Source organism: Curcuma longa, chromosome 5 (assembly GCF_044706935.1).
Source record: "Curcuma longa cultivar G26 ecotype Majalengka, Jawa Barat chromosome 5, ITB_CL_G26_1.1, whole genome shotgun sequence".
NCBI classification, from domain to species: domain Eukaryota; kingdom Viridiplantae; phylum Streptophyta; class Magnoliopsida; order Zingiberales; family Zingiberaceae; genus Curcuma; species Curcuma longa.
Window position 1 is genome coordinate 4824867 of NC_133865.1, and position 20998 is coordinate 4845864.

Below are 20998 nucleotides of genomic sequence, written 5' to 3' on the forward strand. Positions count from 1 at the left end.
CGTAACGAACGACGGACGCCTGTTGCAACCGTACTATATAAAAAAACACACAATTAAACTATATAAAAAAAGAGGTAATTAATTCATGTATTTATTGTTTTTGAACGAAACTATTGATGTTTCCAGTATAAGATAATAATGGAGACACGTGTCGCAATAAATGCAGCCGATGAAAACAATTATTTTTTTTATTTAATTATTATAAATTTCAAAGTGTTCGGGTCAACCTCTTTTGGACGTTAATGAAATACCAATCGACACAAAGGGAGTGATATAAAAATCTTAGAAATTTTGACTTCCATAGTTTATATGTTTTTGTATTTTCCATCTTACTTTATAAATAAAATTAAAATATTTCCATAAAATATGCTAATAAGTTAACGCGTCACAATCACAAGTGAGACTGCCCTAGACCCGACCACGGTTCGGAACCGCCGGTTCGACGGTTCGGAACCGCCGGTTCGACGGTTCGTGGGAGGTCGACCCTTAACCTTAACCGTCCAAGACGGTTACGGTTCACGGTTCGTTCATTCACGGTTCGCCACGGTTCGTGACGGTTCGAGATTATTATATTAAAAAAAATTAAAATTTAAAATTTATGAAATTTAAAACTTAAAATTTATTGAAAAAAGGGCTTGCACTTATTAAGTTGCCTACGTATCCCCTTAGGGTATAGGGGAATCAAAGCCCACGTAGTTCTTTTACATTTTTACCCTTTTACATCACTCATTCACTCACTTCCATTTCCTCCCGTTCCTCCCGTCGTATTCGTTCCTTCCGTATCAAATTCTTCGACTTCGTCTTCTGAAAGTTGCATTCCTTGGATTCTCTTCTCGGCTCTGGTCCAATCGTCGAGTAGTGCTTGGGCTTCCAATGAGTCGGGAGACATTGTTGATCGTCGTTCATCTAATATGTTGCCGCCGGCACTGAATGTCTGCTCCACAGCAACAGTTGACACTGGACATGCTAAAATTTCTTTGGCAATTACCGAGAGAACGGGAAAACTTGAAGCCTTCTGTGACCACCACTTCAAAATATCGAAATCTTCGCTGTCTGCTTCATTAAAATCAAAAGAAGTGGTAAAATAATTCTCAAGTTCCTGTGTGGAACTTGAGGATCCTCGTGGACGTTTCGTCCGTTCTTTTAATAAAAGTTGTGCTTTTGAAAGTTTTAAATTAACATTAGTAGTTTGTTGTTGTGTTTCAGAAATATTAGTTTGTGTTCCATATTTAACATAATATTGATTATAAATATCAGATAAATAATTTCTAATAATATATATAATATTAGCAGGATTAGGAGAAGAAGAATCTTTAACAGGAATTAAAGCGTCATAATATAAAGTAAGCATTTCTTGTAAAACTTCTAATTTAAATCTAGGATCTAAAGCAAATGCAACTAAATAAAGTTCAGGAATTAAATAAAAATATTTTTCCCATTTTGTTTTCATAGCTACTATACAAGAAGTTAAAGCTTCATTATTAATATGTTCATTTAAAATTAATACTATACTACAAAAATTCACTAAAATTAAATGAGCAGTAGGATAATAAACACCGGAAAGTTGTTCGGTTGCATCATTAAAAACTTTTAAAATTTCACAAATACTACTACAAATATTCCATTGTTGTGAAAATAAATATATATTAGTATTACTATTTTCTGCAAAAAATAAACATAATAAATCTTTATATTGAAATGAATCTTGTAATAATTGATATGTAGAATTCCAACGTGTTGGTACATCACGTGGAAATTTTTTAGGTCTCATTCCATTAGCTCTACAAAATCTACCCCATTGTTTCATCATAGATGGATGAGACCATAAATAAGAAATTGCTATTCTAATTGGTTTAATATAATTTTCTAAAAGCCTTAATCCATCTTGAACACATAAATTTAAAACATGGCAAACACAACGAATATGAAAAAATAAACCACCAATAACAGGTTGACAAATAAATTTTAATTCGTCTATAGAAGCGGTATTAGAACTAGCATTATCTAATGATATTGAAAATATTTTTTGAGTTAATCCATATTCTTCTAAAATTAAACATAATAACTATGCAATATTATGAGCAGAATGTGATTCACTCAAAAACTCTATAAGCTATTAACCGTTTTTGGAGGATCCAAGAGCTATCAATCCAATGGCAAGTCACACCCATATAGGAATGAGTTTGCCAATGATCGCTCCAAATATCGGCACATAAAGAAACTTTATTATTTAATTTACTAAATTCATCAATTAAATTCTTTTTTCCTTGTTTTACTAATTTTTTAATTGTACGGGTAAGAGTAGTCCTAGGAACACGTTTAGCACTAGGATTAAGGGATTCTTTACAAAAATCTTCAAAAGTACATTTAGATCCAAAACTAAAAGATAAATGTTCTACAGAAACAAATTTAGCTAATGATTCTCTTAATTTATTATCAGAATATAAAAATAAACCAGAATCAGTACTACTACCAGTAGAAAATCTAGATAATTGTGTTTGATTTAAGTCAAGTCCATATTCTGTCGGGTGCTTCGTTTCTACATGTCGTTTTAACGACCCATAGCCGCCGCCGGCTTGGAATTTGTAGGAAGCATTACAATGCTTGCATTTTGCATGCATTTCTCCCGACGGAAGAGTGACTTTTTCAAAATGTTTTGTAAAAATAGTAGATTTAAGAGGAGGATTTTCCCGAACCTTAGAAGTAATTGCATCAGTACTTCCTTGTGTTTCGGGCGTTGGAAGGTGTTGGGCGGCCTCGATCTCATCGTCGGTGGATTGGATGTTGGGATCCTTGTGCGCTATTTCTTTTCCCCTCCGAGATCGAGAACTTCCACCACGGCCTCCTTCCATTGTAGGCGAAAGACGGAGTCGGAGCTTGGAAACGAATGAACGCGAACTTACGAAATTGAGAATGAGAGTTAGAGAGTAGAGAAGTGTGTGAAAAATGATGAAATGAGCTCCCTATTTATAGAATTTGGATCATAACGGACACTAAATCCTAGCCATTGATCAAAAAACGGTCAAATGATCTCATCCGTTGAAAAAAAAAATCAAAAAAAAAACTAAAAAGCCTCCAACGGCTCTGAACCGCCGGTTAACCGGTTAACCGGCGGTTCAGAGCCGTTGGAACCGCCGGTTCCAACGACTATACCATAAAAAAATAAATAAATAAAACGCTTGAACCGGCGGTTCAAACCGGCGGTTAATCGACTGAACCGCCGGTTCAAGAGGCCTTGAACCTTAACCGGCCCGGCAGGCTGCCGGGCCGATTACGGGTCGGCCCGGCTAACCGGGTCAACAGGCCGGGTCCGGGTTTGACCCGGTCCGGGTCCGGGCCGGGTCCGGGCTGGACCCGGCCCGTGGGCAGGTCTAGACTGCCCATATAAGTATTTTTTTTATTGTATTATAGGATAATTATGCTTTTATTTATTTTATTTTTTAAATAACTGATAATTTTATTCTATTATCTGAAATGAACTTAAACAAAGAACCAAATGAGTTAACATGACAAGCATCCTACATAGGATCAGCGGATCTAACGAATTAGTTAAACAACATGTGAATCGATGAGAGTCAAAGGGTGAATATTTTGATCAACCCTTTGATAAAAATGAGTTAAAGTGTTCGAATCTCAATAGGAATTATTACTTTGACGGTCAAATTTTAAGTATGTATAAATTGTACTCCAAATTTATAAAGGATTCAAAGGATTGAGTAAATTATACGATTTGGTTGAGCTTAGCCAGGCGAGCACATTGGACAAATGATCAAACAATTCAATTTAAATTTTAAAGTTTTATAGCTATTTCATATGAATAAATCTCATTAGATCACTTTTTAAAAAGAAAACTTCAAAGGACTTTTTTTTTTAAAAAAAAGTGTTTTAAGGGCAATTGTAAAGTTTCACTTCTGTTTTGCCTCTTATTTGATACATTTGCTTGAATACATCACAATTAATTCCGAAAAAGACAACACGAAAAATTGTTATATCATTTGTAAAATTGTATTATTATAAACTTCGAAGCATTCGGATCAAATTCTGGATGGAAGAACACTTATTAAGGATGAATAAGCATGGGCCTACTGCGGGGGCCCATCATGGTGGCCTTCGTCATACGCAAGGTGCGGCGCCGCAGTCGGTCTGAGAATGTGACTTAGTGAAATACGTATTAAACTTAAATTAATGCGTACAAATCTGCAATTATATATATATATATATAGAGAGAGAGGGAGAATTGATAGCGACTCCTTCGTGCGCGTCCGTGAGCGCCGTCCGATCCATCATCCATCACGCGATCGCACGTAGATCTGACCATCCAAATGTGGGAATGTATAGTGTTACGCCCCAATCCGCTACCGCTGCGCCGTCCGACTGTCGGCCCAAGCGCAATCGACGTGTCGCTCATCAGCGCGTCGGCCGACGTCGGATTTCGACTGGATTGTGGTCGGAATCTGGCGCAATTTGGTCGGAAACTGCACGAACCACTGTCGACTGCGTTTCCAACCAAATCGCGATCGGATTTCGACCGTGATTTAGCTAGAATCCGGTCGGAATCCGACCGCGATTTGGCCAGAATCCAATCGCGATTTGGTTGGAAATCAACGCGTGCCACTGCCGGCCATGTTCCGACCAAATTGCGTTGGATTCCGACCACAATCCAGCCAGAATCCAACGTCGACCAACGCGCTGACGAGCAGCGCGTCAATCGCACCCGGGCCGATGGTCGGACGGTGCGGCCAGGGCGGCGGTGGTGATGGGTCAGCCGTCAGGGGTGGCGCTCACGAGCACACGACGGAGTCGCTCAGCAGAATTCTCTCTCTCTCTCTCTCTCTCTCTCTCTCTCTATATATATATATATATATATATATATATAAAATTTTTATTATATTTATTTGATGCTTATTTAGAAGAAAATTCTAATTTAGCTGTAAATTCTAAGGAAATTTTCTAATACTAATATTTAACATGCCGCTTGCACCACCTAATACAAAGTTTCTTTTTTACAAATTTTTTTTAAAGAAAAACGCATCTATTTAAATAAAAAAATTCTAAAATATGCTCTAATTCATTTTAACCTATAAAATAGTCATTTAGTAAAAGGAAAAAAGGTTAATTAAATCATCTCTCAAGCAAAAATATATTTAAAAAAACATGTTTTGCCTCACATGGAGCATTCAAATTTGAGTATCAACTTCAAGTACTAAGCTTTGACACATTCCTCAGAAACACCAAAACCAGAATTTCTGAAGAACCATAGAGCAACTAGATCAACAGTTGAAACGATCTAAAACTTCTTGATGTATCAACAAACGACTTGAACTCCAGATCAAGGTCAACATTGCAATCTCCACTCACATTTAACCATCACTTCATGGTCAAAATGGTATTATTAAATCAAATAATATTAGATTATATTTTATTCATTATAATCTAGTTATATGATTATCTAATTATCATATAACTAAGATATCAAACATCCCTAATGTTATGTTTGGATGGGGTGAGACCGTGAGAGAAGCTTTATTAATATAAGGGAGGGGAAGGGAGAGAAAAGAAGGGAAAGAAAGTATTTATGTTCTTTTTGTTTGGAAAAAAAGAAATGTTCATCAAAGGATGTTGGGAGGATTGGCCAATGCTTCCCGATTTACCCAGGTGGTCGGTGGGAAATAACATCCCCAGGGTAGTCCATGAGACTGACTGGGATTTATCATTTTTTTTTGAATGGGGTGAGACCGTGAGAGAAGCTTTATTAATATAAGGGAGGGGAAGGGAGAGAAAAGAAAGGAAAGAAAGTATTTATGTTCTTTTTGTTTGGAAGAAAAGAAATGTTCATTAACATAATATATATTACCTTATTTGAAAGGAAAAGAAGTGGAATGAAAGTTAAATATGTAAAATTATAAAAACATCCTCACTTCTTAAAAAAATCTACATGTGAAAAAATATGTATAACTCATTAAACCTATGATGTAAGATTTTTCTGGTTAAAATCACCCTATGAAGCCAACTAAAATTAATATTTATGACTTAAATAAATAAGAAAAGTTTAAAAAAACAGTACGTAGATATATATACAATAAGTATACGAAATATAAAATTTGTATACTTTGGTGCGATAGAGGATAAATCAGTATTTTTGTAGATATTTTATAAAAACTTACGGATGTAAAAATTTAGAAACTAACAATATAGAATAGGTAGAACATGTCAATACTCTAGTGCATAAATAACACAACAAACAAATCATCATAAAGCATAAACACCTACTATCCTATTTTTATGAAAATTATAAAAATGTATGGTAATAAAAGGATTGATACAACTAAGAGATGAGACCATCATTTTTATGTGTTTTATATATCTGTGTATATAGCACAGTTTTAAAAAAAAACTACTCCAAATAAGAATATGCAATATCTATTCCACCATGATAAGAATAAAGTATATCTAATAATTAAGTAATAAATTTTACATTAAATAATAATTGTTTAGCAAACATTCAAAATCATCCAAGTACATAACATCCAAATGCATAATACATAGCATCTAAATATATATCATCCAATAGGTAATAAATTAATCATACAATAGATTCTCTCCATCCATCATTTGGAATAATAAATTTTTATCATATTCAAAAGGACATCCAAGTATAACTCTCAACGTCTTTGAACGTTGAACAAAATATAAATAACATGTAGAAATTATATATTGCTCAATACTTAATTAAGTTAACAAACTCCACAATTCATTCTCAGGACTAAGAAGTTTATTTGACTTAACCATTTCATGTGTTGAACTCATAATGACTTGAGCTATATGGTCAATTGCATTGCTTATATCGTCATCATCAACTTTACTTTTCTTTAAACTTTTGTTCTTTGATGATACACTAATAAAAGAGTTAGCTTGAGATTTAGTTGATTCAGAACTAGGAATTGGAATTAACTGCATTTGAATTATCCAAATGGATTTCTTGTTGAGATATCATAAATTCAACTTCATCAATGGTTTCGAAATGATTTTCACCAACATTATTCTCCACTTCCATCCTAACTCTTTTCTTTCGCATTTCTAACGCAATGTTAGCATGTTGTCTTATAGCCCTATCTTTCCCATGTAATTGAACTAATTTTTCATAATTTCGAATAGGTTTGCTCTTCCATTCAACAACTGTTGATTTGATCTACAAGTTACAATATAATTGTTAGACAATCTTTGCCGGAGAGATTAATCCCTTTTAAAATTACAAGACAATTCAACTTATCTTGTAGAGATGACTTGGATTGATAATTTCAAGCTGCCAGCAGGGGCTGGTATTTTCCCGATCACCGGTGCTGAGTCAACCGAATGGCTGAGTCGTTGATTGCCGTGAGGGTCGAGTCGCCGACTGCCGAGAGCCGAGTTGCCGAGTGCCGAGTGCCGACTACCGAGAGCCGAGAGCCGAGTGCCGAGTGCCGAGTGCCGAGTGGCCGAGTGCCGAGTAGCCGAGTGCCGAGTAGCCGAGTGCCGAGTGGCCGAGTCGCCAAGAGCCAAGACGCCGAGTGGCCGAGTGCCGAGACGAGTGCCGAGACGCCGAGAGGGTCGAATGGATGATGTCGAGGCCTGCGTTCAACGCAGTTTCCTTAAAATAGATTCGTCCCCTCCGGTGGTGCTTAGAGGTCACGACGGACGTCTGTTTCCCAGGATACAACGACAGAACCGCGATGACCACCAAGCACATGCATATCACGGTGAACTGAGATAGTACCTGAACACTATCACAAGAGAAAGAAAGATGGGGTTGTTGGTGGATTTGCTTAGCTCTTTCATATGCTTTCTTTGCTCAAGACTCGGAGTCTTATATAAAGTTTCTCATCTATACGTTGCAAGCATTCAAGCCATTAAATTGCATTCATGCATCTATACGTTCATGCATTCAATTGCATCCATACGTTCATGCATCACTAAATTGCATTAGTTGCATACTTATCATTTGAGCAAAAAGAAAACATTTTCAAGTGGCAAAATGTTGGTTCATTCGCTTGGACAAATTTTGTCCCGACCGGTCTGACATTCAATGTGAGCAAGTCGCCTTGCGAGTAGTGCAATCCGGGCCCTGGATTTGCACCCCCCCTCCTGCGCACCCACACATGAGAGAGAGCCTCTCCCCATGCATTTGTTCACAATATCAATGCTTGTAACACAATATAAACCAACAACTAAGCTTTGAAACTTTCAATGTGGGACTATATTCTCATTCACAAAGGAGCATCCTCCTTCCACCACCTTTTATTTTCATTCAAATTTTCAACAATAATTGCATCAAACATTCATTCATAGATAGTATCACAAGAGAAAATCAAATATAGTTTTCAAATGCATACACATCTCAATTTTGCCAAACTTCAGGTTCAGCACTGAAGAATTCTATGATGAGATCCATGCAAAATCACTCATACCATTCTAGAATATATCATAACATGAAAATCAACCTCTTTTAATATGTTTCATGTGATTTTGAACCCTGTCCTTATTAATATGTTTGTTGGGAAATTTTGCTTTCAATTCATTCACAATATTTTCAAATGCATGTATAGTAAAGGTTCCATCAACCCTGTTGCCTATATTATATTGGTTTAAATATGCATCAATAATGGCATCATCCATTACTTTATTCCAGACACACTAATTATTCACCTTGCTTGCACATTCATTTTCACTTTGCAAGTCCTTTTTTGGCATCTTTAAAAATAAAAATATAATAATAATTAAACACAGAATAACATAAATAGTCATATAACATAAAATTCAAGTAACATAATAAATTAAAATGTCAACATTCACAATCATCCAATTACAAGAGAATTTGTCTAAAACCACAAGATAAATAAATAAACATAAATATCACATATTATAATCTAACCCACATAACCGTAGCTATGGAAACCCTAAGCCATTTTCCCCTTCTTGCATCTTTATTGTCATTTCTATTACTATGATTTTCTTCTTGATGTTCATGTTCACTATTATTATTAAGTTTAGCATCAACCTTGGCAAGCAATCCCTCGTCTTGATCAACATTAATCAAGTAATTGTGTAAAATACAAAACAGAGAATAATTTCTTTTTGACTTTCAACTCCATAATTTGGCTCTGTTGAACTTCCTATAATAGCAAATCTCTTCTTAAGGACTCTAAAAGCTCTTTTAATTGCATTACGCAAGGAAGAATGTTGAAGATTAAATAACTCCCAAGCATTTTGTGGTAGATTATGGCTATATTCTTTTAAATGATAACGTTCTTCTCGATATGGTGTAATAAGATTGCTTTTCAATATGAATCCAGCATCAACAAGATAGTATTTTTCTTAAAAAATATATTATTAAATTGTAGCAAGGAAAGTCTAATCACAATATATGTCATATAATTTACCTTTTGGAATTTTAAGATACTTTTATATGGTTAATGTATTTTTTATTATTTTTGAGTCGGACGCTGTCCCTTCCCACTTGGCTAAGACATAAGTGAATTTCAGATCAAATGTGCATGCTACTAAAATATTTTGTGTTGGAAAATTTTTTCTACCACGAAACTTTGGGGCATCAAAGGAAGAAACTTTAACACAAATGTGTGGTCCATCTATTGTTGCAGCACAATCTTGATATACTATGTCTAAATTATGAATAATTATGATCACATATATACATAAATCTATACTAGTTAAAAAGATAAGAATAATACTTTCATCTTAAAAAATAGATAGATTCGATTGCTAGTGAAGATTTCTGAATGAACTTGTGATCCATCCGGTTGTTTGAAAAATTTGTCCTCCAACTCCATTATAGCTCTTAAAATATTATGGAAATGACGATTCACTGCTTCTCTCAATTGATAGAAAAAGAAGTCAAGTTCACGATTTGTAACATTGTGACCTAACAAAAAGAGTGATTTTGCTACTTGTTCTTCTACAATGATCCTTATTGTAGGTCGTACACCACCTTCTTTAACTAAAAGATTACACAATCCGACAAATGCAGGACTCATTCTAATTATACTATGACATTGATCATTAGTTAGCACTTTGTCATTAATTCATTTCGTACATGTTCCCCTTCTAATACTATAAGACGAGGAATTTAACTATTTTATTTGTGCCTATTTTGCACAAACCAAGCTACAATCAAATAAACAACTTGTGCTGATGCGAGTTGATACATACGATGTAACTTAATAAAATTAAATTAATATCACACAAAATGTTCATACTGTTAAGTAGAAAGTAAAAAAAAAAAAAAAATCTCAACTTCCTCAAATTAAGATCATACAAGATATTTATCCTAGTAAGCCTAGAGTGCAACAACTATGTCTATTTGAAAAAAAATTTCAAATGCACAATAAGAAATTTCATACATAACTGAAATATAAAAACATAATGAAATTGTTTGATCAAGATTGAACATGTAGGGATCTATATGCGCCAAAAAAAATAATTTTAGCCGCATAAACGCAGCGAAAAGGGATCCCTCCAAAAGATCCATGCGAAAACCCATACTCATTTTATTATTCTATCTACTAGAAGTGAGGTTACCTTCGATGCGAGCCCTTCGCAATCCCGATAGCAACTCTTGCTTTCTGAGGTTGGAGGATCTCAGCGCGATCAGTGTGTTCGCGCCTCCACGGTATCCACACGAACAGCGAGATGGAGAGGAACCAAATTGCGGTGCTAGCCACAAAATATGGTTCGACCAAGGAGGTAGAAGAGAAGGGAAGAAGATCTCGAAATCATCCAAGAGGGGAAGAAAAAAACTCTCACCCTTTTTATATACCACCATGGAATATCAAGGGTTTTGGCTTTTGGTATTCCATGGAATTAATACCCATTAATCCCCTCTTAAGTGATCATGCAACCTCCCCTTTAATGGATCCGAATTTGACTTGAGTCCTACTCAAGTCTCACTTAATCCTACTTGACTCGAGTCTAACTCGAGTCTTATTCAATCCGAATTGACTTGATTGGCACTAAGGGCTGACACTAACAATCTCCCACTAGCACTAGTGCCAATCATTGTAATCCGAATTGACTTGAGTCCAACTCGAGTCTAATTCAATCTGAATTGACTTGAGTCCAACTCAAGTCTTATTTAATGAGTCTACCTTGAGTCACACTCAATGAGTCTAATCTACATTAGACTCAATCTAATGGCCCAATGATTCATCACATGAACCATCTCCAAATCACATGTTCTAAGTGTGTGACCCAATAGGTTCTCATAACATTGACAATGTCTTTAAAACCATTTTAGAGACATAAGCAATGAACAGCATCTAGCAATACATCATTGCTACCCAAGTGACGAGAATGTCGAGATCCGACACAACCTTTTCGTGACTACTATCTTGTATGACTCAGTCCTTCTATCCTTGATATCTAGATTGATCAATGAGGCATAGACCGTATCATCCTCTTATCAATCATGTATTTCTTGATCTCCAAGTAGACTACTCAATCAAATAAGCTCAATATCTCATATTGACTTATTCGAGCATGATCATGCATTTTTGCAGTCCTACTCTATCAAGGGGCCCATAGATATCACTTCCGTCATATGGAAGGGATAGATCTCATCTACATCACTCACATCCCTCCGCATAACTTATTGCATACCCAGTAATCACCTTTATAGTCACTCTGTTACAGGTGACGTTTGACGAAGCCAAAGTATACAATTCATTATGTAGGAAACCGTAGTGACTTCAGGTCTAAGGACTATTCATACTAATAGTCACATGAAAATGTTTATGACACTCATATAATGATCCATGAAACATTCTCATGGCGGGTCAATTCAGTACATAGTCTCTAATATGTACCCATGTGTCAATGTGATATCACATATCCATGACTTGTGAGATTAAGTCATCAATTGACCTACATGCTAGTCTCAACGCATTAATATTGTCCTTGCATATTAATGCTCGACTAGAAATAGTTAAGAGTAGTGTTCTATATATGTCTATAGACTCTCACTATCAATTCAACCAATTGATATGCTGTAGACAAGAACCTACTACTCAAGGACACTATTATATTTATATATATAGCACGGATAACAAATAAATATAATAAGCAGACCTTCAGGGGCGGCTCAAGCCTACGAGAGGCCCTAGGCGAATTTTTTTTAAAATAATTATTATTATTTTTAAAAAAATTCTTTTATCTTTTTTTTATTCGAATTTGAGACCGACAATGGTGGAGTTAAAAATTTTTTAAATAAATTAAAATATTAATTTTAAAAATAATTTTTTTATATAAAATTAAAATTTTAAGCTTTTGAGATGCAAAATTATTAATTAAATTTTTATATTCATTTCATTTGTAATTTCTTTAGTAGAAATTTAATTGATCTAATACATCAGTAATGTTCATATCTTTATATTGTAAAAATTTATTAACAATATTAACTGCGAATAAGATTACAAGTTTACAACAGGAATCATTGATAAGAAAAATAAGAAATTAACAAAAGCATAAAAAAAAAAGATTTGATAGGGAAATAAGGAAGACAATACCTTAATTTATGTTTTAAGATTATCAAAAAATCTGTAATAAAAGATCTTAATTTTGATCGTTTCTCTCCTTACACTCCTTGTGATGATCTCAAAAATATCTTGAGGAGAGAAAATAAGCTATCAAATAAGTAAAATATTTGAAGTTGAGCAAAATAAGTTATTAGGTTAATAAGGAAAGAAGGAGAGAAATATAAAGAAACTAGTAAAATTAGAGTTTTAAGAATTGAGAAATATTAAATATATTGGAATCATGTCAAAATCTTAATGAAATTCAATGACCATGCGAAATCTCTATAAAATCTAATGATCATGTCAAATCTCTCCAATACCTTGCCTTTATTAATAAATATGATACATGTGTTCCCTAAACAATCATCTCATGATTAACACTAAGGACTAACACTAACAGAACGGTCATCTAGTTCTCATGTTCATAAAAAATAATATACTTGTGATAAGAGTATTATAATAGATGATATAAAATCAAAAATCCCTAATGGTGGTGGAAAATTGGAAGGTGATAAAAAGGACAACGCATGAAGCAAGTTCCTAATGGTGTCTGTAATGTGAAAGGTTGCCTAAATCACACTCCTCGCACTACGAGGACAGATGTCAAAATAGACAACAGTTAAATCAAACAATTGATTGGATCTCGAATGACTTCTACGGATTGGTAAAACCATTTTAAAACTATAAACCAAAAGGATAGCATGTTCAGTTTAGTGCAACTTTTTGAAAAAAAATACACGTAAACCAAAAAGAACCAGAGAGAAAACACATAATCCACTAGCATTTTATGGTTTTCAATGTAGCGTAGTCAATGTAGTGTAGTCCACGTTGAATAATGGACAATGAATCAACTTTCTTTTATCCGCTAATTTAGTTCGTTTTAGCAAATTAGGTAGACTGAATAATTTGATAACTCTCACATATACCCTTAGATTAGACGAACCAAGGTTCACGGAGCTCTTAGGAAGGTTCACTTGTTGGCAATTAATAATAGCATTTATCTAAGACAACGGAGGAGGAGGATTATCTATCTCTGTCCTCTTGAATTTTATCCTCGAAGAGATTTATAACAAGGGTCGACGTCGATGTCATGAAATGCGAGCAATTAAATCCTGATGGCTCACATTGTGTGAGGAGCGACGACGACACAAAGATGAGATACCTAATAAATGAGTTATTTTAGAAATTAATATTTTAACATAAAAATAAAATTGAAATAAAATATTTTTGAATTCTTCTTTTTCTTTTCTACATTTCAAATCGGGATATAAAAAATTACATTGTGAGTATACAAGAATAAAATTTATCCTACTCTTCCCTTCTCCTAAACTCATTCCATCCTAAACAAGTATCAAAATTCTCCTCCTACTTATTAATCCTTCTCTTTCCTTCTCTCATCTCCTCCCGAACAAAACATAAAAGTAAAATGTGAATCCATCAAGAGTTATTGCCATGTTGTAGAATCATTTTTGCTTTGCTTTACATCCTTGTGTCTTCTCTCCAATGCCTGGATCCATTCACAATTTCGATATGGACTAGGCTCACCAGTATTTTCCGGTGTCTTGTTGATCACCAAAAGTAACCTCGAAGGACTAGCGAGCTCCAACTCGGCCATGAGAAATCACTGTAACAAGAAGAGATTGTCATTTACAGGGATGAAGGTAAAATGTGCGCCAAGGTGAGACCTTCAATACCATGGAAACCGTAGACATGAAAGCTTCGTTCACAATGATTTGTCCATCTTGGAAACACCCGGCGACCATTTTGATACGATTCCCGAATCATTTGAAGCCTCATCCTTCCCAAAGGTAAATGACTGGTACCCAGCAGAGCTAGAGAGCAGGGCCGACTCACTGCTACTTTCAGTATTCTCAGTGTCCGAGAGAATTGGAAAGGGTCGGTCCGTCGCCGGCACAGCCAAGTCGGTCTCCAATATCTTCAGAATTTGATCCATCGAAGGTCTTGCCTGATACTGAGGATGCGTACAGAGAACGGCGACATGAACGTACTTCTCCAGCACTTCTTTCGGCCCCAATTCATCCATCCCTTCCTCGATAACATCCAATGCCCTCCCTCTTCTCGCCAAGGACCACGCCCAATCGTTCACAACAAAAGCCTGTCCATCGCTCCTCGATCCGAATGCCTTCTTTCCACTGAGGAGCTCGAGCAGCAGCACTCCGAAGCTAAAAACATCACTTTTCTCAGACAATTGCCCGTACAAGGCGTATTCAGGGGCAACGTATCCTAGGGTTCCGGCTACCTTGGTGCTGACATGGGACGTTCCCTCCGGCGTAAACTTCGCCAGCCCAAAGTCTGCTACTTTGGGCTCAAAGTTCTCATCCAGAAGTATGTTGCTCGCCTTTATGTCCCTGTGGATGATCGATGGTTGAGCGCCGGTGTGGAGGTAGGCCAATCCACGTGCCGTTCCAACTGCGACCTTTTGCCGCAGCGGCCAGCTCAACCGGTGGCGGTGACCCTCTGTGGCAAACAGATGGTCATGGAGGCTTCCGTTCTGCATCAAATCGCAGACGATGATCCTCTGGTGCCCCTCCATCTGGGTGGTGGCGATGCAGTAGCCTCTCAGCGCAAGGAGGTTCACGTGGCGGACGCTGGCGATCACCTCCACCTCGTGGGCGAAGCTTGCGTCCCCTGAGGCGGAGCAGTTTTTGAAGCGTTTCAGCGCGACCTCGGTCCCGTCGGCCAGGACGCCCTTGTAGACGTTTCCGTAGCCGCCGCGGCCGATGATGTTGTCCCTCGAGAAATTTCTGGTCGCCAATTGGATATCCTCGTAGGTGAACTTGATTAATGTCGTGCTCGCGCTGATCGACTCTAGCGCCCGAGAGGGCCTAGTCTCCGCTGGTGCTGGCGGCGTCCTCCGCAGGGAACGGCGCCTTCGGATCCAGATCAAGGAGGCGAAAACGAGCAGGAGAAGGAACAAGATGCTGCAAACGGCGTAGATCCAGATGGACGATCGGCCGCCGCGTCCGCCGCCAGAGCGGGGTGGGGATGAAGTGGAGTTAGCGGAGAGGAGGAAGTAACAATACGCATTATCGACGCTGGAGGGGCTGCCGCTGATGGCGGCGGCAGAGTATATGAATGGGTAGGAGTTACAGTCGGAGACGTTTCCGTAATCGGGCCCGGGAAGGTACTCGGCCTTGAAGCGGTTGAGGCTGGCAGTGCAAGCGGCGCAGACTTGAGAGGACTGGAGGGATTGATTGCAGTAGGAACCGATTTCGGCAATGGCGGAGCGCGGGACGCGGTCCTCGAACTCCCCTCGCGAGGTGAGGTTCATGCAGCCCTGGGCGATCCAGTCGGTGCGGAAGCCGCAGGCGGCGCGGACGTCGAACGGACCGGCGGGGAAGATTGGAGCTATGGCGGCCTCGAAGCCGTCCCAACAAGCGGGAGCGGTGGCGAGGGAGGCGTGGAAGAGGGAATTCGTTAGGAGGTATTGGGCGAAGACGAGGTGAAGGAACTGGAGGGTTAAATTGCAGCGGGTTTGGGGGTCGGCGTTAACGGAGGAGGCGGAGACGAAGCGGTTTATGATGGAGAAGTCGAGCGGGCAGGCGGCGGGGGAACTTTGGGAGAGAGCAGTTGGGTAGGGCAGAAGGAACAGAGTCAACACGGACAAGGCGGCGAAGGGGCGCAAGGGCGTAGTCATCGTAACCAACGACGGACGCCTGTTGGAACCTGTGCTACTCGTTCGATCGATCATGTAGTTGATCTCGTAGTTTTTTTATATTTTATAATTTTTAAATAATTTTATTATGCATTTTTTAAGAATAACAAATGAATGCCTGCCGTACTATATAAAAAAACACACAATTAAACTATATTAAAAAGAGGTAATTAATTCATATATTTATTATGTATTTATTGTTTTTGAACCATTAGGATAAACTATTGATGTTTCCAGTATAAGATAATAATGGAGACACGTGTCGCAATGAATGCAGCGAATGAAATAAATTGATGAAAAAAATTATTGTTTTTTATTTAATTATTATAAATTTCAAAGTGTTCGGGTCAACCTCTTTTGGCGGTTAATGAAATACCAATCGACACAAAGGTAGTGATATAAAAATCTTAGAAATTTTGACTTTAGCCCATAATTTATATGTTTTTTTATTTTCCATCTTACTTTATAAATAAAATTAAAATATTTCCATAAAACATGCTAATAAGTTAACGCGTCACAATCACAAGTGAGACTGCCCATATAAGTATTTTTTATTGTATTATAGGATAATTATGCTTTTATTTATTTTATTTTTTAAATAACTGATAATTTTATTCTATTCTGAAATAAACAAAAGAACCAATTGAGTTAACTTGACAAGCATATTACATAGGATCAGCGGATCTAACGAATTAGTTAAATTAAACAAGTGAAGCGATAAGAATCAAAGGGTGAATATTTTGATCAAGTCAATTGTGTTCAATGGACATATCATGTTAAAATGAGTTAAAGTCCCCGGGGCAAAAGGGTGAATTGTAATTTTTGAGCTACGGCGTATTTGTAGGAATTTTTCTCCAAATGGGGAACGCAATCAAAGGATGTTGGGCATCTGGATTGGCCGCCGTATGCGCTTCCCGATTTACCCTGGTGGTCGGTGGAAAACTTCCATGGGACCGGACCGACCACCCCCAGAGATGTGGCTACTGGGATTATCATTTTTTTTAAAATGAGTTAAAGAGTTCATATGTTAATAGGAATTAATATTTTGAAGGCTAAATTTTAAGTATGTATAAATTGTATTTCGAATTTACAAGGATTCAAATGGATTGAGTAAATTATATGACCTAGTTGAGCTTAGCCAGACGAGCACATTGGACAAGTGCAAAATAGATCAAACAATCTAATTCAAATTTTAGCTATTTCATAGGAATAAATCTCATTAGATCACTTTTAAAAAGGAAACTTCAAAGGACTTTTTTTTATATAAAAAAAGGTGTTTTAAGGGCAATTGAAAAGTTTTATTTCTTATTTTTGCTCTTATTGCAGGATACATTTGATTGAATACATCACAATTAGTTCCGAAAAAGACAACACGAAAAATTATTATATCATTTGTAAAATTGTATTATTATTTTTCAATCCGAAAAGACATCGATCGACACTTTCAAAGTTTCAATGACAATGATAAAAAGGATTATGAAAATAATATTTATTCAAATTCTGGATGGAAGAACACTTATTAAGGATGAATAAGCATGGGCCTACTGCGGGGCCCATCATGGTGGCCTTCGTCATACGCAAGGTGCGGCCCCACAGTGGGTCCGAGAATGTGACCTAGGGAAATACGTATTAAACTTAAATTAATGCGTACAAATCAGCTATAAAATTATGACGGAGCAATTTTAATAAACTTTAGGGAAAAAGCACTCATTTAATTATATATATATATATATATATATATATATATATATATATATATATATATAATTTTTATTATATTTATTTGATGCCTTATTTAGAAGAAAATTATAATTTAGCTGTAAATTATAAGGAAATGTTCTAATACTAATATTTTACATGCCGCTTGCACCACCTAATACAAAGTTTCTATTTTACAATTTTTTTAAAAAACGCATCTTTTTTAATATAAAAATTCTAAAATATGCTCTAATCCATTTTAACCTCTAAAATAGTCCTTTAGTAAAAGGGAAAAAAGTTAACTAAATCATCTCTCAAGCAAAAATATATTTACAAAAAACATATGCTTTCCCTCACATAGAGCATTCAAATTTGAGTATCAGCTTCAAGCACTAAGCTTTGACACATTCCTCAGAAACACCAAAACCAGAACTTCTGAAGAACCATAGAGCAACTGTTGTCTTCAATAGCTCTGAGAGTACGCAAACTGATACGGATCGTCGAGGTTAGTGTTCAACACTATCTTCGTAAACGATATTGCTCCGCTACGGTGCTAACGGATAGCAGCAATTCGTTCCCAAGATACAACGACGAACGTCTCGAAATAGTAGCACTCCAAATTCCGAGACCGTCGAACTTTCTCGTAGGCTTTTTAGACTTTGAATGCACTATATGGGATGAATGCACAAGGAACGAGGAGAATCGATGAATTCGATGATATTTCCAGCATCTGGAGGGTTTTATTTATACCAAATGAAGAGGTTGAATGCCCTTTGGAAGAGAGGATGTGTTCCTTGGGCTGGATCGATCTCGATCGTCCAATCTGGAGGGTTGTAACCCTTCACATAGCCCACTTTAATCTCATCCATCAGATCTGAAGGGTTGTGACCCTCAGATCTCGCCTCTTGTCATCAGCAATCGGATCTGGATCTAATGATCCATTCGATTTGACGCTTCTGATCAAATCTCATCCCAAGTGGTCAGATCACAACTCTTCGTGATCCAACGCTCCAGATCGCATCACAAGCGATCCATCACACCTCTTTGATCAACGGTTGTCATCCGTTCGCCCAATCAACAGTCCAGTCATCTCTTCTTGTCCACGTGGATGCCACATAGGCATTGCCACGTCAGATACGATCCTGACACGTCACCCAAGTGCCACGTAGGCACCGCAATGTCACCTGGAGCATAAATTTAAGCTCCTCGCGACGACGCGAAGTGCAAAGTGCGCCTACAAAGCGCCCATTGCGCACGTGCGCGCGTGGCGGGCTCACAGGTGCGAGCACCTGCTCGCCCCTGAGAAGAGAACACCTGTTCTTTTTGTGTTAACTTCATTAACACAGCATCATTAATAAGGAAAGAAAACACATTGAAAATTTTCGATGTGGGACTATTCTCCCTTGCATTTCCTTATATATAACATTAATGAATAATTAATGTTATTCGGGCCGACTTTAAACAATTAATTTCTCATTCACCCTTAATCGGTTTTGAGCAAATTAATAGTCTAAATCTATCTACGCGAAATATAGATTTCGATTTTGAAGTCAATTACGACTTTCATCAATTGATGGCATTCTGATTTTTTCACAAAATCGTATTGGTCCATTAAGGCCCCAATATCCAACAACAACTAGATCAACAGTTGAAACGATCTAAAACTTCTTGATGTATCAACAAACGACTTGAACTTCAGATCAAGATCAACCTTGCAATCTCCACTCACATTTAACCATCATGATTACTTAAGACCATACAGTCTATTTTAAATGCCTTGACATTAGAGCTGAGCAAGCGGGCGGGTCGGACGGGTTCGTACGATTTTCCCACCCGACCCACCATTGGCGGGTTAATAAAATTTAAACCCAACTCGATTTTTTTTTCGCATCAAATTCGGCGGGGCGGGTGCCGGCGGGCGGACGGATTGGCGGGTTATCGAATGTAAAAAAATGAATTTTACGGATGATAATTGATCTAATAAGCGTCTACAAAAGAGTCTAAAATACAATCCACAGTTTTATAACTAATCAACAATGTTCATACCAAAATAGGAAGCATCTCATGGCCACACAAAAAAATAAGGATAATTCATAATTCAACACCAAAGTCCAAGTCCAGGTAATTAGGAATTATCCAAGTTGGGGCAAAAAATTCAAAATGCAGCACTCTTTGGCCTACAAGTAGATAAATCAAAGTTTGTTATATAATAGATTAATAGGACACAAGATTTAATTTGAATGGCACCACTTACAAGTAGGAAAGTATGAGACTTTTAATCATCAAGACAATGCTTGCCATTTTCTTTCAATGTGCTTGAAGAATGAAAACAGAAAAGAAATAATAATGTTTAAGTTTCAGCCTCATAAATGGTTATGAGAATAAATAAAACTAACCAAAGAAACCAAATTAAAGTTTACCATCTACAATTTCTTCATATTGCTTAACAAGTTAACATCCTCCATGGAGATTCCCATCATAACCTCTTTTTTTTCCTTATCTATTATTAAACAAATCATTTTTAATATATGTATACATATATTTTATTATTTGTATATAAATAGGCGGGCGGGTCGGGTTTAGTCGGATTTTAAAATTAAAACCCGAAACCCGCCCGTGTACAAGCGAGTTTGTCAATTTTCTATCCATTTTTATTTTTAATTTTTTTTTAAACCTGCGGGTTGGCGGGTTCCGGATGCGGGTGGTGGGCGGGTTTAGCAGGCCGGGCGGGTACTGCTCACCCCTACTTGACATTATTGTTTCGATCAATTCGCCATGGATGGTTCAAACACCGGTTCAGAATTGCTGACGTACACACTCCTCAAAAAGAATCGCCAAGAGAGACGGGAGGCCCTGAAAAGCACTTAAAAAGAGGGTTAGACTGGCGCCGGAGGTGCGCCCCGGGAAGCTACTCCGACGCTCAAGTCAGAAAAGAGAAAGAAGGAAAGGAAATAAATAGCATGCGTAAGAGCTAGAGCGAGAAAGAGAGAGAGAGCCCAGAGACCTCCTCTATCCTTCATACCTGCAGGGTTTATATAGTATCAGACGGAGCGTCATCTGC

General features: G+C 37.2%; 1 protein-coding gene across 1 annotated transcript; it reads right to left on the reverse strand.

Moving 5' to 3' along the window:
- Positions 1-13811: 13811 nt before the first annotated feature.
- On the reverse strand, positions 13812-15913 carry LOC141829516 (putative LRR receptor-like serine/threonine-protein kinase RKF3). The gene is made up of 2 exons (XM_074717006.1): positions 14258-15913; positions 13812-14187 (listed from the first exon to the last, which is right to left on the reverse strand). The coding sequence occupies exon 1, from the start codon at positions 15853-15855 to the stop codon at positions 14287-14289; it is 1569 nt and encodes a 522-aa protein (XP_074573107.1). The 5' UTR covers positions 15856-15913; the 3' UTR covers positions 13812-14187; positions 14258-14286.
- Between the last annotated feature and the right edge of the window lie 5085 nt (positions 15914-20998).